At 36.0% G+C, this 13,970-nt stretch overlaps 1 protein-coding gene across 1 annotated transcript in view; it reads right to left on the reverse strand.

Moving 5' to 3' along the window:
- The window catches only part of SYT14 (synaptotagmin 14), a 151,493-nt gene that overhangs the window by 98,846 nt on the left and 38,677 nt on the right, over positions 1 to 13,970 (reverse strand). The window contains exon 4 of the mRNA XM_074351889.1: positions 12,826 to 13,041. Within this exon, the coding sequence (XP_074207990.1) occupies positions 12,826 to 13,041 (216 nt within the window). The remainder of the gene's footprint in view (positions 1 to 12,825; positions 13,042 to 13,970) is intronic.

Below are 13,970 nucleotides of genomic sequence, written 5' to 3' on the forward strand. Positions count from 1 at the left end.
TTCCCACCAACAGTGTCAGAGGGTTCCTTTTTCTCCACACCCTCTCCAGCATGTATTATTCGTAGACATTTTAATAATGGCCATTTTGATCAGTGTGAAGTGATACTTTATTGTAGTTTTGATTTGCTTTCTCTAATAATTAGCGATTGAACATGTGCCTGTTGGTCATCTGTATGTCTTCTTTGAAGAAACGGGCCTTTCGGTATTCTGCTCATTTTTTGATTGGGTTGCTTGTTTTTCTCATATTAAGCTAAATGAGCTGCCTGAATGTTTTGGAAATTAATCCCTTGTTGGTCTCACTGGTTGCAAATATTTTCTCCTATTCTGTAGATTGTCTTTGTGTTTTGTTTATAGTTTCCTTTGCTGTGTAAAAGCTTTTAAGTTTAATTAGGTCCCATTTGCTTTTTTTGCTTTTACTTCCATTACTCTAGGAGAAAAAATACTGCTGCGATTTACGTCAAAGAGTGTTCTACCTAGTGTTTTCCTCTAGGAGTTTTAGAGTACCCAGTGTTACATTAAGGTCTTTAATCCATTTTGAGTTTATTATTGTATATAGTGTTAGAGAATGTTCTAATTTCATTCTTTTACATGTAGTTGTCCAGTTCCCAGTACCACTTATTGAAGAGATTGTCTTTTCTCTGTTGTATATTCTTACGTCCCTTGTTGCAGATTAATTGACCATAAGTGTGTGGATTTTCTGTCCTGTTCCACTGATCTATGTATCTGGTCTTGTGTCAGTATCATACCATTTTGATTATTATAGCTTTGTAGTTTAGTCTGAAGCCAGGGAGCATGATTTCTGCAGCTTCATTCTTCTTTCTCAAGACTGTTTTGTCGATTTGGGGTCTTCTGTGTTTCCATACAAATTTCAAAATTTTTTGTTCCAGTTTTGTGAAAAATGTCATTGATAATTTGATAGGGATTGCACTGAACCTGTAGATTGCCTTGGGTGGTATGGCCATTTTAACAATATTGATTCTTCCAACCCAAAAACATGGTATATCTTTCCATCTGCTTGTGTCATGTTCAATTTCTTTTGTCAGTGTCTTATAGTTTTCAAAGCACAGGTCTTTTGCCTCCCTAAGATGATTTATTCCTAGGTATTTTATTCCTTTTGATACAATGGTAAATTGGATTGTTTTCTTAATTTCTTTTTCTGGTATTTTGTTGTTAATGGATAGAAATGCAACAAATTTCTGTATATTAATTTTGTATTCTGTAACTTTACCAAATTCACTGATGAGCTCTACTGGTTTACTCATAGCATCTTTGGGATTTCCTATGTATATTATCATGTCACCTGCAAACAGTGACAGCTTTACTTCTTTCCCAATTTGGATCCCTTTTATTTCCTTCTCTTCCCTGATTGCTGTGGCCAGGGCTTCCAAAACTATGTTAAATGAATGTAGCGAGAGTGGGCATCCTTGTCTTTTTCCTGATCTTAGAGAAAATGCTTTCAGCTTTTCACCGTTCAGTAGGATGTTAGCTGTGGGCCTGTCATATATTGCCTTTATTATGTAGACTTAGATTCCCTCTATGTCCACTTTCTGGAGAGTTTTTTTTAAATCATAAATGGATGTTGAATTTTATCAAAGATTTTTCTGCATCCATTTAGATGATCATATGGTTTTTCTTCTTCAATTTGTTAATGTGGTCTATCACACTGATTGACTTGTGGCTGTTGAAAATCCTTGTATCCCTGGGATAAATCCCACTTGATCATGGTGTAAGATCCTTTTAATGTATTGTTGGAGTCATTTTGCTAGTATCTTGTTGAGAATTTTTGCATCTATGTTCATCAGTGAAATTGGCTTGTAATTTTCTCCTTTTTGTGGTATCTTTGTCTGGTTTCAGTATCATCAGGTAGATGGCAGCCTCAGAGAATGATTTTAAAAAAGTTCCTTCCTCTGCAGTTTTTAGAAATAGTTTTAGAAGGATAGGTGTTAACTCTTCTCTAAAGGTATGGTAGCATTCACCTGTGAAGCCACCTAGTTCCAAACTTTTGTTTGCAGAGAGATTATCATCATCATCATCATCATCATCATCATCATCATCATCATCATTACAGATTCTCTTTCAGTGATTGGTCTGCTCAAATTATCTGCTTCTTCTTGACTAAGTCTTGGCAGGCTGTATGTTTCTATACATTTGTCCAATTTGTTGGCATGTAAATGCTCTAGCATTTTCATATGATTTTTGTATTTCTGCAGTGTCAGTTGTTATTTTTCCTCTTTCATTTCTTACTTTGTTTATTTGGGTCCTCTATTCTTGGTGAGCCTGGTTAGAGGTTTGTCGATTTTATCTTTGCAAAAAACCAGCTCTTGGCTTTACTGATCTTTTCTATTGTTTTCTGATTTCTATTTTATTTCCTCTCTCCCTATTATTTCCTTCCTTCTGTTGACTTTGGGTATTATTATTTTTCTAATTCTTTTAGGTGGTAGCTTAGGTTAAATTTTTTCTTGTTTCTTGAGGAAGGCCTGTGCCACTACGAACTTCCCTCTTAGAACTGCTTCTGCTCCATCCCGTAGATCTTGTAAGGCTGTGTTTTCATTGTTGTTTGTTTCAAGGTATTTTCTAATTTCACTGCTGACCTACTGGTTTTTTAGTAGCATATTGTTTAGCCTCCACATGATCATTTTTCATATTTTTCTTTCTCTGGTTGATTTCTGGTCTCATACCATTGTGGTCAGAAAAGACGCTTGAAATAATTTCTATCTTCTTAAATTTGTTGAAGCCTGTTTTGTGTCCTCATATGTGGTCTATCCTAGGGAATATTCCTGTGTGTTTGAAAAAAAACGTGTATTGTTTTTTTGGATGCAGTGTCCTATAGATAACAATTAAATCCAAATGGTCTATTGTGTCATTTAACATATCTGTTGCCTTACTGATTTTCTGTCTGGAAGATCAGTCCATTGATATTAGTGGGGTGTTGAAGTCTCCTAGGATTATTGTATTCCTATCAATTTCTCCCTTTGTGTCTGTATTTGTTTTATATATTTAAATGCTCCTAAAGTGGATGCATATATGTTAACAAGTGCAATATTCACTTCTTATATTGATTCCTTTTATCAGTGGATAGTGTCTTTTTCTTTCTTTATGGACTGTGTTTTAAAGTCTATTTTGTCTTATATAAGTATCGCTCTGCCCGCTTTTCTGTCATTTCCATTTGCATGAAACCTCTTTTTCCATCCCCACACTTTGAATCTGTGTGTGTCTTTTGCCCTAAAGTGAGTCTCTTGGAGGTACCATTTTGTAGGTTCTGTGTGTGTGTGTGTGTGTGTGTGTGTGTGTGTGTGTGTGTGTGTGTTTATATCCAATCTGCCATTCCATTTCTTTTGATTGGAGCATTCAGCCCACTGACATTTAAGGAAATTAGTGATAAGTATGTATTTATTGCCATTTTAAAACTTTTTTCCCCAGTTGATTTTGTAGTTCTTCTTTATTTCCTTTTTCTTTTTGTGTTTCCTTTTGTGGTTTGATGGCTTTCTTTTGTATTATGCTTGAGTTAGTTTCTTTTTGGTTCTTGTGAATCTATTGTTTGTTATTGATTTGTGGTTTTCAAGTATGTTAACCCAGAACTATACCTACCTGCTTAGATTGATAGTCATTTAAGTTCAAACACATTCTCAATCATCTACATTTTTATACTCTCCTCCTCCACATTTTGAGATTTTTTATGTTCTATTTCACATCCTCATGTTTACTTTTGCTGTTCATTGTTATTATAAAGCTTTTACAGATTTTTTTTTACTGTTTTTAATCTATGTATTGGCTTATGTAAGTGATTGTCAATCCTTAGTATATATTTGTCTTTCCTACTGTGATTTTTCACTTTCCCATAAAGTCTTGCTTCTATTTGCTCTTAATAATTCTTTTAAGCTAAGTTTAGTATTGCTGTACTCTTTGGGTTTTTTATTGTCTGAGAAATTATCTCTCCTTCCATTATACACATGATAATCTTGCTGCACAGAGTATCCTAGCTTGCAAGTTTTCCCCTTCAGGAATTTGAATATATCATGCCATTCCTTTCTGGCCTACAAAGTTTCTGCAAAGAAATCAGCTGATAGCCTTATGGGGGATTCCCCTGTAACTTACTTTTTTTCTTGGTGCCCTTAGAATCCTCTAACATTTGTCATTTTAATTATGGTATGTCTTGGTGTGAGTCAGCTTGGCAACTTGTTTGGAACCCTCTGTATATTAATTTTGTATTCTGTGACTTTACAGAATTCACTGATGAGCTCTAGTGGTTTACTCGTAGCATATTTCTTTGGGATTTTCTATGTGTAGTATCTAGTCACCTGCAAACAGTGGCAGCTTTACTTCTTTTCCAATTTGGATCCCTTTTATTTCCTTTTCTTCTCTGATTGCTGTGGCCAGGGCTTCCAAAACTATGTTCTATATTCTTTAGGCTGGAAACAAAGTTTTCAAACAAAATTTCTTCAAATATACTTTTCAATCCCCTTCTTTCTCTTCTCTTTCTGGAACCCCTATTATGCATAGGTTGGCACATTTTATGTTATCCCATAGATCTCATATGTTGTTTTCATGTTTTTTTTTCATTTGTCTTTTGGTCTGCTGTTCTGATTGGGTGATTTCCATTATTCTGTCTTCCATATCACTTGTTCATTCTTCTGCATTATTTAGTCTGCTACTCATAGCTTCTAGATTGAATTTTAGTCTCAGCGATTGAGCTGTCTAATTTTGATTGATTCCTCTTTATAGTTTCTAGTTCCTTGTTACAGTGATCGGAATTTCTATCGATAATCTTTCTTAATTCCTTTATTTCCATTACCTCCTTTTTGAACCTGGGGTCTAAGAAACTAAAGAGGCTTGTTTTATTATTTGTTCTTTCAGAAGATTTATCTTGTTCTTTTAATTAGGAGTAGTTCCTCTGCTTTTTCATTTTACTTAAATTTTTCTGTCACTATGAATTTAGGTAAACCAGTTATCTACTGTGGTCTTGAAAGGCTGTTATTATGCAGGAGCATCCCTATGTAGACCATGTGAGTCCAGTATTTTTGGTGTGAGGGCTTTTTCTGGTATGGATGTCAGCATGTCTTTCCTCAGAGTGTTCAGTTGTTATACCCTTGATATGGGGTATGACTGGAATGGTGATTAGAGCCTTCACTGGATGTTGTACAGGTCCTCCTCTTTGCTCTGTGACTGTCACAGCCCTGTGGGGGACAGGGTCTGCTCCCTAGTTCTCAAAGTAGAAGCCCTGAGAGTTGGGTTTGGTCAGGCTCCATTGCCCTTAAATGTGTGCTTTGTCCTAAAGGAGGTGAGTGCTGAAGCAAGTGAGGCCTGAGTAGTCACACTGAACCTAAGTGCCACCCATGCACAATCGTTCTGCCCAGAAGCAACCCAAGGTTGTATCCCTTTCTTCATCATGTTCATCCCAGACCTAGAATTAGGCTGGTGCTGGGAGCCAGGGTATTGTGGCTGCAGGAATCAAGGTGATTATGTGGCCACCAGGGTCTTGGGCTGCTTCTGTGGAGGACAGATTGTTCTAAAAGGCCCAACTGAAGGGGTTATTATGAAAAATTGCTGTCAACATTATTCCTTCACTTTCAGAAATGCTTGAACCCCTAGTAATGGACAGAGCCCATATTCAATTTACAGTGTATCTCTCCTTATTTTCTCACATGGTTGCTGAACAGTTCTTTTTTAAAAAAAACTTATCTGTTCTCTGGGTACACACACTTAGAGCCTCAGTTTTGCCACTAATGAACTGTATGATCTTAATAAAGTTCCCTGTCTCTGGGTGTTGGTTTTGTAATCAACCAGTTAAGGGCATCTTTAATATCTGTGATTTAACTTCTATCATTCCACTACTAGACAAGTATCTCAAACAAACAAAAAAATTGTGAGGGACCTATATAGATTCACTACAGAAAACAGAGAAATCCTACCAGCTTAAGATCGGAAGTATACAAAAACAGGTGCTTAGGACCACTGTGTATGGTTGTGTAGTCTGTGCACTGCAAAAAGAACCTGGCTGAAGGGGTTGCTTAAATACAGTGTCCATTGGGTCTGCTAAATATTACACATGGAGGAAGGGATGCCTTTTCCTTCTTAGATACGTGGTATCTGCTCACTGAACTGTATTCTCACAATGTAGTGTCTGCTGAAAGATGGTGCCATTTTCTAATTAATCCACCCAGCAGGCTGTCCCTTTAAATTGCACAAAGGCATCTTATCTTATAGGTAGGTCAGAGGTGGCCTGCAAAAGTAGCACTATAAACGAATTCTACACTCCTGGGAATAACTGATCTCATCACATAAAAAGAACTCCGAAACACAAAGATGCAAGAAAAACCTTCAAGATGAATTTTTCTTCACATTGGTCATATTTAAACACACACATACACACACACAGACTCACATACACAGACTCATACACGAAAGAATTCTTCAGAGGAGAAACATTCATGAGCAAAAAGTTTTAGTCAAAGAAAAAACTTACCAAAAATCTAAATAAACCATGTAATACATAGAACTTTAACTGTTTTAAGACACTAAAAATTTTTGTGTCAATGGCTTCTGGAAAATACAGACACTATTTTTTTGTACTTACCCTCTTCACATAGAATTTGTAAAAATCAACAGAATAGTCTTTATAAAGCAGTTAAAATGCACTTAAAATATAAACATAAAGGATTTATTACTCTGGAGTGTTAAATTATTTTAAAAGTAACATTTAAATAAAAGGAGTAAAGAAATGTTTTAATGCCCCTAATTTTAAGATAACATCAAAATTAACAGCATGTAGCTTGTGAAGTAGTTAGTCATAAGAAAGAGAATGGCAAGTGTGGGTGTATACCTATATGGGCTACATATACCTTAAGACATAAGTGATGCTGGAAATTATTTTGTAACAGCATTTAAAATTAACTCACCTAAAAAAATCATATGATTTTAATAATATACCTATGCCACAATATATAAATATAGCTTGGTAATCTCTGTGGTGAACTAAGAATGAAAAACTGTAAGTAACAGAAAAACATTCTAGTAATTTTACACTAAGTTTGTTCTTTATATAAAATCTAATAGGCTTTAATAGGTGTCTTCTATCTAATATAAAAATGGAAAGTACAAAATAGCATGAATGGAATTTCAGAGGTTGGTGTAGCTTATTAGCTTAAACAAGATACTACAACCTACTATTTAACTCTTAAATCTTTTTAAAATGAGAGGATTATCAAAAAATTCACTTCATTTTAAGAACATAGTAAAAAAATTAAAATTGTTAAAAGGAAATTTAATAAGTTATTTTAATGTTTATTTTTCCTAGAAAAATGTCTTATAGATATGATCCCCTTTTGTATTCCCAAAACTGGAAGATGAACACGGCCACCTAGAGGAGAAAACATGATCAACAAACACACGCCAGCACATTTTCTTACTTCTTCTAGAGCATCTGTATTTCAGGTTTATAATATTTAAACTATTCTAAAGGACCCAATTGAAGGGGTTAAGTATAAATGAAACAGACTTAGGGAGGATACTACAGCAGCAGTGATGGCCTAACAGAAGCTAAATAACATTCATTTTGCAGTGGACTTGACATTGACAAGTACAGCCTTTATAACTTACTGTGTGACCTTAGGTTACAAGTTACTTATTCGATCTAAAATCTATTCTCACTCCTGTAAAACGGAAATAATCTTATCTACCACAATGTGTACAGAGACTGACAGAGTCAGGCACATAGTAGGAGCTCAATGAATGGTAGTTCTTACAACCTGGTCAGAAAGCCCTCCTGCACTGGTCTCTCCTAATCCCTACCCAGGCCCTCCATAACCCTCTGCTCTCGCAGATGTTTCCAGTACTGGCTGTTCCAAAGATCCTCTACTAGAATTATTCAGAGTGTTGAAAAATGGGCTAATGGTTCCTTATGAGCTCTAATGAGGTAACAGTGTGCCACGTAAAAAACGTACATTTAAAAATATTTTCCTCCCACCTTCTAATTCCCTTTAGTTACCTCAAATCACATTTGCCAAGTCTGATCTTTATAAACCTGTAGAATAGTAAGCAAAATAAAGGGCCAGAGCAGTAAAGGGACCTATTGTACTGTTCCCTTTACTCGTACCTCTGGAAAATGAACCAAATTCTACAAGAGAACTGTACTCAGTAGTCCTCTTCAGTGACTAGCTATGAAGGGAGCAGTATTTCTCCTGAGTCAACTGTGCAGAGGCACAACCATCTGGCAGAGACTCAAATGTGTATTAGAAGCAAATCTCCCTCATTCCCGAATATACACCAGCGGAGGGTTACTACTGTTGGGGTGGAGGGAGAAAGTGAACCCCTTCAACTACCTCTCTTTCTTGACTCTGGAAGCTGATAAAGAGAGTAAGTGGTGAGAAAGCACAGGGAGCAAATGCACACTTCCTTCCACTTACTCTCTCCTAACTACCTTCAACCTAACTTACTGTTCTCACTGCTAAAGCTGAAACTGACAGTTATTGATCAACTTCTACTGGACAAAGGGGCTCGTTTGAATTCTCATCTTCCCCAATCTCTCCACAATGAGGCATTCAAAACTTTCCCTCCATGACTGATGAAATACAACATTTTTCTGTTTCTCCACTTTATTGCCCTTACTTTCTCTTCCCTGTTTAAGTGACACCCTAATTTTCTGTTAATGAAAGGAAATGATTCTCTTATCTTTTCTCTCCTTACATTCCCCCCTCATCAATTTAATCTGTCCCCTTAGTTTCTAGTCTCTAAGCATATGAGATCTGAAAAACCCTCTCTCAAACTCCATTCGTGATTTCAAGATCCATAGCCATTTCCAACTGCTTAAATATCCTGCCTTATCGTATATATAAAACCACCTTTATCTCTCCACCCCCTCACCTTCCAAGAGAAAAAATAGATCCCTCTCTGGATGTCTTATTTCTAGTAATGATCTCATCATTCTCCTAGTCATACTTGCTGGAGGCCAGTGTCATCTTTGATACTTCCTTACGTCTTTCTAATATTCCAAATACATTCAGTTCCTCAATCCAGTAAGTTGTACCTCTGTGATGTCTCTTCTATCCTCCTGCATTCCTACTGCCACTACTGTAACTCAGATTTTTACCATTTCCCACATAGATGACTCCAAAGACCTCCTTAACTGGTATCTTTTCTTATAGCCTTCCTGTTGCTAAATTATTCTTTCTGAAGCATATCCCGGGCCATGGTACCTTGATGAAAAACTCTGAGTGAGCTTTCGCTGGCTAACAAACTTCTATTCAAGGAGGCACTCCAGGTTTTTAGACCTCATCTCTCCATTTTACTTTACACACACACACACACACACACACACACACACACACACACACACACACACATAATAAACATATGTACATATACATATATACATACATTTTCATACACACACACACCCCTATGTTAGAGCCAAGAGGTGTTCCTGAAACAATCCCTACATTTGAGCACTTCGTACTTTGGCGTTTATGAAGTTCCCTCTATCTAAAATACCTATTCTCATTCTTTTCACCAACTTTCTATCTATTCTTCAAAACTGAGCCCAACTGCCATTTTCATGGAGGCTCTTTCATATCTTCCCCAATGGATGGTATTTCACTCCATTCCTTAAAACCTTTTAGCACTTTATACGTACTTCTGCATCTCTGTCTCGGGGTTATGTTCAGAACTTACTATAACTTGAAATTGCTTTTCTCTAGGATCTGGAACTCTGAAATCTCCCTCTCTAATCAAATTTTCCTGTTCTTCCCCTACTCCATTGAATCTATTTTGGACTTATAGCAATCTCTGATCTTTCAATTAGGAATAACCTATGGTACAAAAAACCATTTTCTTAGTCTCTTGCTATCTTACATTGTCACTTGGTCATCTCCCCATCCTAAATCCCAATGACACCATTTTAACAATAAGGATATCCATCTCTAACTGGATATTCCACAGACTCCTCAAATTCAGCATGACTGACACTAAATTATCTCCTTCCATAAACTTACTGTCCTTATGCTCTCTAAGCTAATTAAACAACTTGAATTCCTTATTCATTCCACACATTCAGTCATTCACCAAGATATACTGAGACCATCCATCCCTCAATTTACAAATTCTTTGTCCCTAAATTAACATTGCTAATGAGGACTCCATCACTGTTTATCTAACTGGTCCTTTGGCCTCCAGTAGCTCCCACCTCTGATTCATCTTCTATTACAATAGTTAAATCTTTCTTAAATACATTGATCTAAAAGTGTCACTGTCCAGCTTAAAAACCTTCTAGGACTCTACATTTCCTATAAGACAATATCCAAATTCCTAAGCATGGCAGTCAATCGTATTACCTGCTCTTTCTCCAAACACAGATCCTAGGTTAAGGACACTGAGACACACTCTTCTCTGCTTTCATGCAATCACCACTCCATGTTGGTGAAACTGTTCTCACTCAGGTCTAGTTCACCTATCCTGGGAAGACTGCATGAGACTGCTCCATTTCCCCAGCTCCCAAACAAAGTCTCAGTCACCTCCTCCTCTGCATTTCCACATTACTTTGTTCATGTAGCTAACAGACCTCTTTCCACATATACGATATTACACATGTACTCACTGGTCTTCCTCCTCCAGTTTGGGGGCTCCTTAAAACAAGCTTGTTTTTTTTTTTTTTTAACATTTTTTATTGATTTATAATCATTTTACAATGTTGTGTCAAATTCCAGTGTAGAGCACAATTTTTCAGTTATATATGAACATATATATATTCATTGTTACATTCCTTTCTCTGTGAGCCACCATAAGATCTTGTACATATTTCCCTGTGCTACAAAAACAAGCTTATTTTTATCCATCTTTACGTGCACAGGATCTAGTATGGCACATAAAAACTTTCAACAATTGTTTATGAAATAAATAAATCTAACTTTAGAACACCTAAAATCAATCTACCCTGAATGTTTTATCAAATAATTTAGAGTAGAAATGGTAGAAAAGTACGAGTGAGTCCTAAACATACAGGAAAAATGAAATGAGAGGGTGATTCCGGACACTTGCACCAGGTCCCGAGTGGAGGGCAGGGACAGAAGGGCCACTGAGCTTATACTTCTCTCTTCACCGCTTTTCCCGCAGACTGCAGAGCCACACCAGGATAACAGGACTACAGGGAGGAAGCAATCAAGCCAGCAGAGAAATGTAGGGGGTGAGGCAGGAGTGAGTAGGGAAAAACAAAACCCTAAACTGAAGTTGCAAAAAGGGAAGTGTCCAGGGCAACGGACTGCACACTCCGGCTTGCTCGTGACTGCACACTATCATCGCCCTCGCTGCTTCCACCACCCTCGTCCACGACTACCATGTCACTACGAGGACTGCTATTAGGTGCCAGACACCATGCTATAAACTGCCACATGTATTATTCAACGTTCATGACAACCCTATTAGCAAGGTGTTAGTCACATTCAGAGACAATTAAAACAAAAAATAAAACTAAAAACAATTAACTACACTGCCCAAGGTGTCACAGCTAATATGTTAAGTCCTAAAGCCAGAATGTGAACAAGGATCAGGTTTCCAAACCCATTCTCCTGCTCTACTATTCACGGGTCAAGTTATACATAAGTTGGAGACTGGCTTTATTGCTTTTGTGTTATTTAGTTATCTTTGTAAGCACATCTTATTTTCTCTAGTACTAATAAAGGTATTTTTGAGGGCAGAATCCATGTCTAATATTTTTTATTTCTTCCCCACCATCTCATAATGAGCCTTCTTTATTTGATTCATTTCTCACTGCACTTGTGTACTAGCAGAAATAAAAGGGAGGTACCTCAGACCCTTGTTAGCATTAAGCCAAATACAAAAATAGATGATTTAGCAACTTTGACAACTGTATGTGCTGGGGTAAAGTCATCGATGGTAACAGGCCCCAAAACACAAACCACAGTTAAGGTTAGTTTGGGTTTGATACAATATTAAAAGTGCTATATAGGATATATTGATTGCTCTTTTCTTCATATCTGGGCATAAATATAATAATGACTAGGAGCAGTCATACACTATATCAAGCACTCGAACAACTTACTTAAAGGTGGAAATAAACATGCTTTAAATAATGGCAAAACCTTTTTCAGTTCTATTTTAAAGATATAAAAACATATGAGTGGACATATATCTTCTACATACACTGAGTTCTAATGTCAATGTCAGCACATGAGGCAAAAATCAGTTAGAGACAAAATAACCCTTGAAAAATTCCTTAAGTTTCCCTTAAAGCCTCCGATTCATCTATTACAACAGTTAAATCTTTCTTAAATACACTGATCTAAATAAAACAGTACTCCAACTCTCAATAAATCTATCTCAGACAGCTTTTCCTCCTATATGGAACAGATCACTTTTTCTTCTGCTGCATGCCACATGAAGTCTTTGGCTCATGTTCGGGGCCAAACTGAATGAAAAAGCGTTCATTTACACACTGGAATCATATTCAACACTGTGAGACTCTTACACTGTATCAGTTCCTGTAACAGGTATTTAGGAACTGATTCCTTCTGAGACAACAGCAGATTTACATTTTCCATCTCATGATTGCTAGGCATATGTTCATTGTGAAGAGAGCTAGAATTATTACTGTATTTAAATTACTTGGTGTTTTGCTTTTGGGTGTTTTGGTTTTAGTTTTGGTTTTTGGCTTGAGCCCCAAAATTTGATTTTGAATAAGTTATATTCCCAGAAATGAGACTCTATTGTATGTGCTATCCCTTATTTATTTTGCAACCACAGATGTCTAGAAATTTGAGCAATAATCAAATATTATAGTGTAACATCTAAAAAAATAAAATAATTAACCTATCTTACCTTCATCTATTGATGCTTCACTACTGTATCCATCATACTCTGCAGATAGAGGACTGTATTTTTGTCTTGTTTCCCAAGTATAGTTCTTTTGTCTAGAATCTGCCATTGGTAGTCTGGAATTGTGTGTTCTCGATAAGGCCTCATGATATTTACCCAGTGCTTCATCTTCACTTTCAGAGGATGAACCATGCTCATCTTTGTCCATGTAGGAATTATCTATTCAGAATGACGAGAGCAGATCAAAATTTAACGCAATAAAATATGATGAACTTGCTATAGTTTTACATACACGTTATATGCTTATATGTGTAATATGTCATATATACTCATACACAGAAAATGCTTATATATGTAATAGTCATATACATTCATACACAGAAATCACACAAACATATAATCTGAATTTTCAGCTTTAGAAAAATATAATTTTTTCATTTAAGAAACCCAAGCTTTAGATTTTTATATCTTAATACAAAAAAACTGATTCATATATTTAATTATATAATGTTAGTCACAGGGATTTTCCAACCGTGGTGCAGATAAAATGAATAATAGGGCTTGCCCTCTTACACAATTTTTTTAAAGCATCAGTAGCACACAAAGAAAGTCAAAACTCTTGCCAACATACATGGATCTGATTCAAATAATTCATGTTACAAGAAACATTTCTGGCTATTGTCTTAGCCAAAATTTTTTTAACTGATGATGCTTAATGCTAGAAGTAGAACAAAAAAATGGACAGACATATACTATTGATGGAATTATAAGTGGTAAAACTTTTCTAGAGCTGGTAATACATATCAAACTTTTAAATCTGCATAGTCTTTGACCCATTTCTAGGAATTTACCAATTTCATTTCTAAGAATTCAGCCTAAGAAAATAATTAACAGGTGACCAATGATATGTATTTGAGGCAATTTACTACACTGTGTTTAATAGCAAAAGAAAACAAAAATAAAATAAAACCTGAAAGTCTATCACTGGGCCTAACTTAAGTAAATTATGATATATCTATGCAATGATACACTATGCAGTCATTAAAAATGAGGAGGTGGACTTACAAGAATTCACAGGGAAAGAATAATTATCACATCATGTTAAGAGAAAAGAGAAAGTTATAAAACAGAAGTTATATTCCCATTAA

This window comes from Camelus bactrianus, chromosome 23 (genome assembly GCF_048773025.1).
Source record: "Camelus bactrianus isolate YW-2024 breed Bactrian camel chromosome 23, ASM4877302v1, whole genome shotgun sequence".
NCBI lineage: Eukaryota > Metazoa > Chordata > Mammalia > Artiodactyla > Camelidae > Camelus > Camelus bactrianus.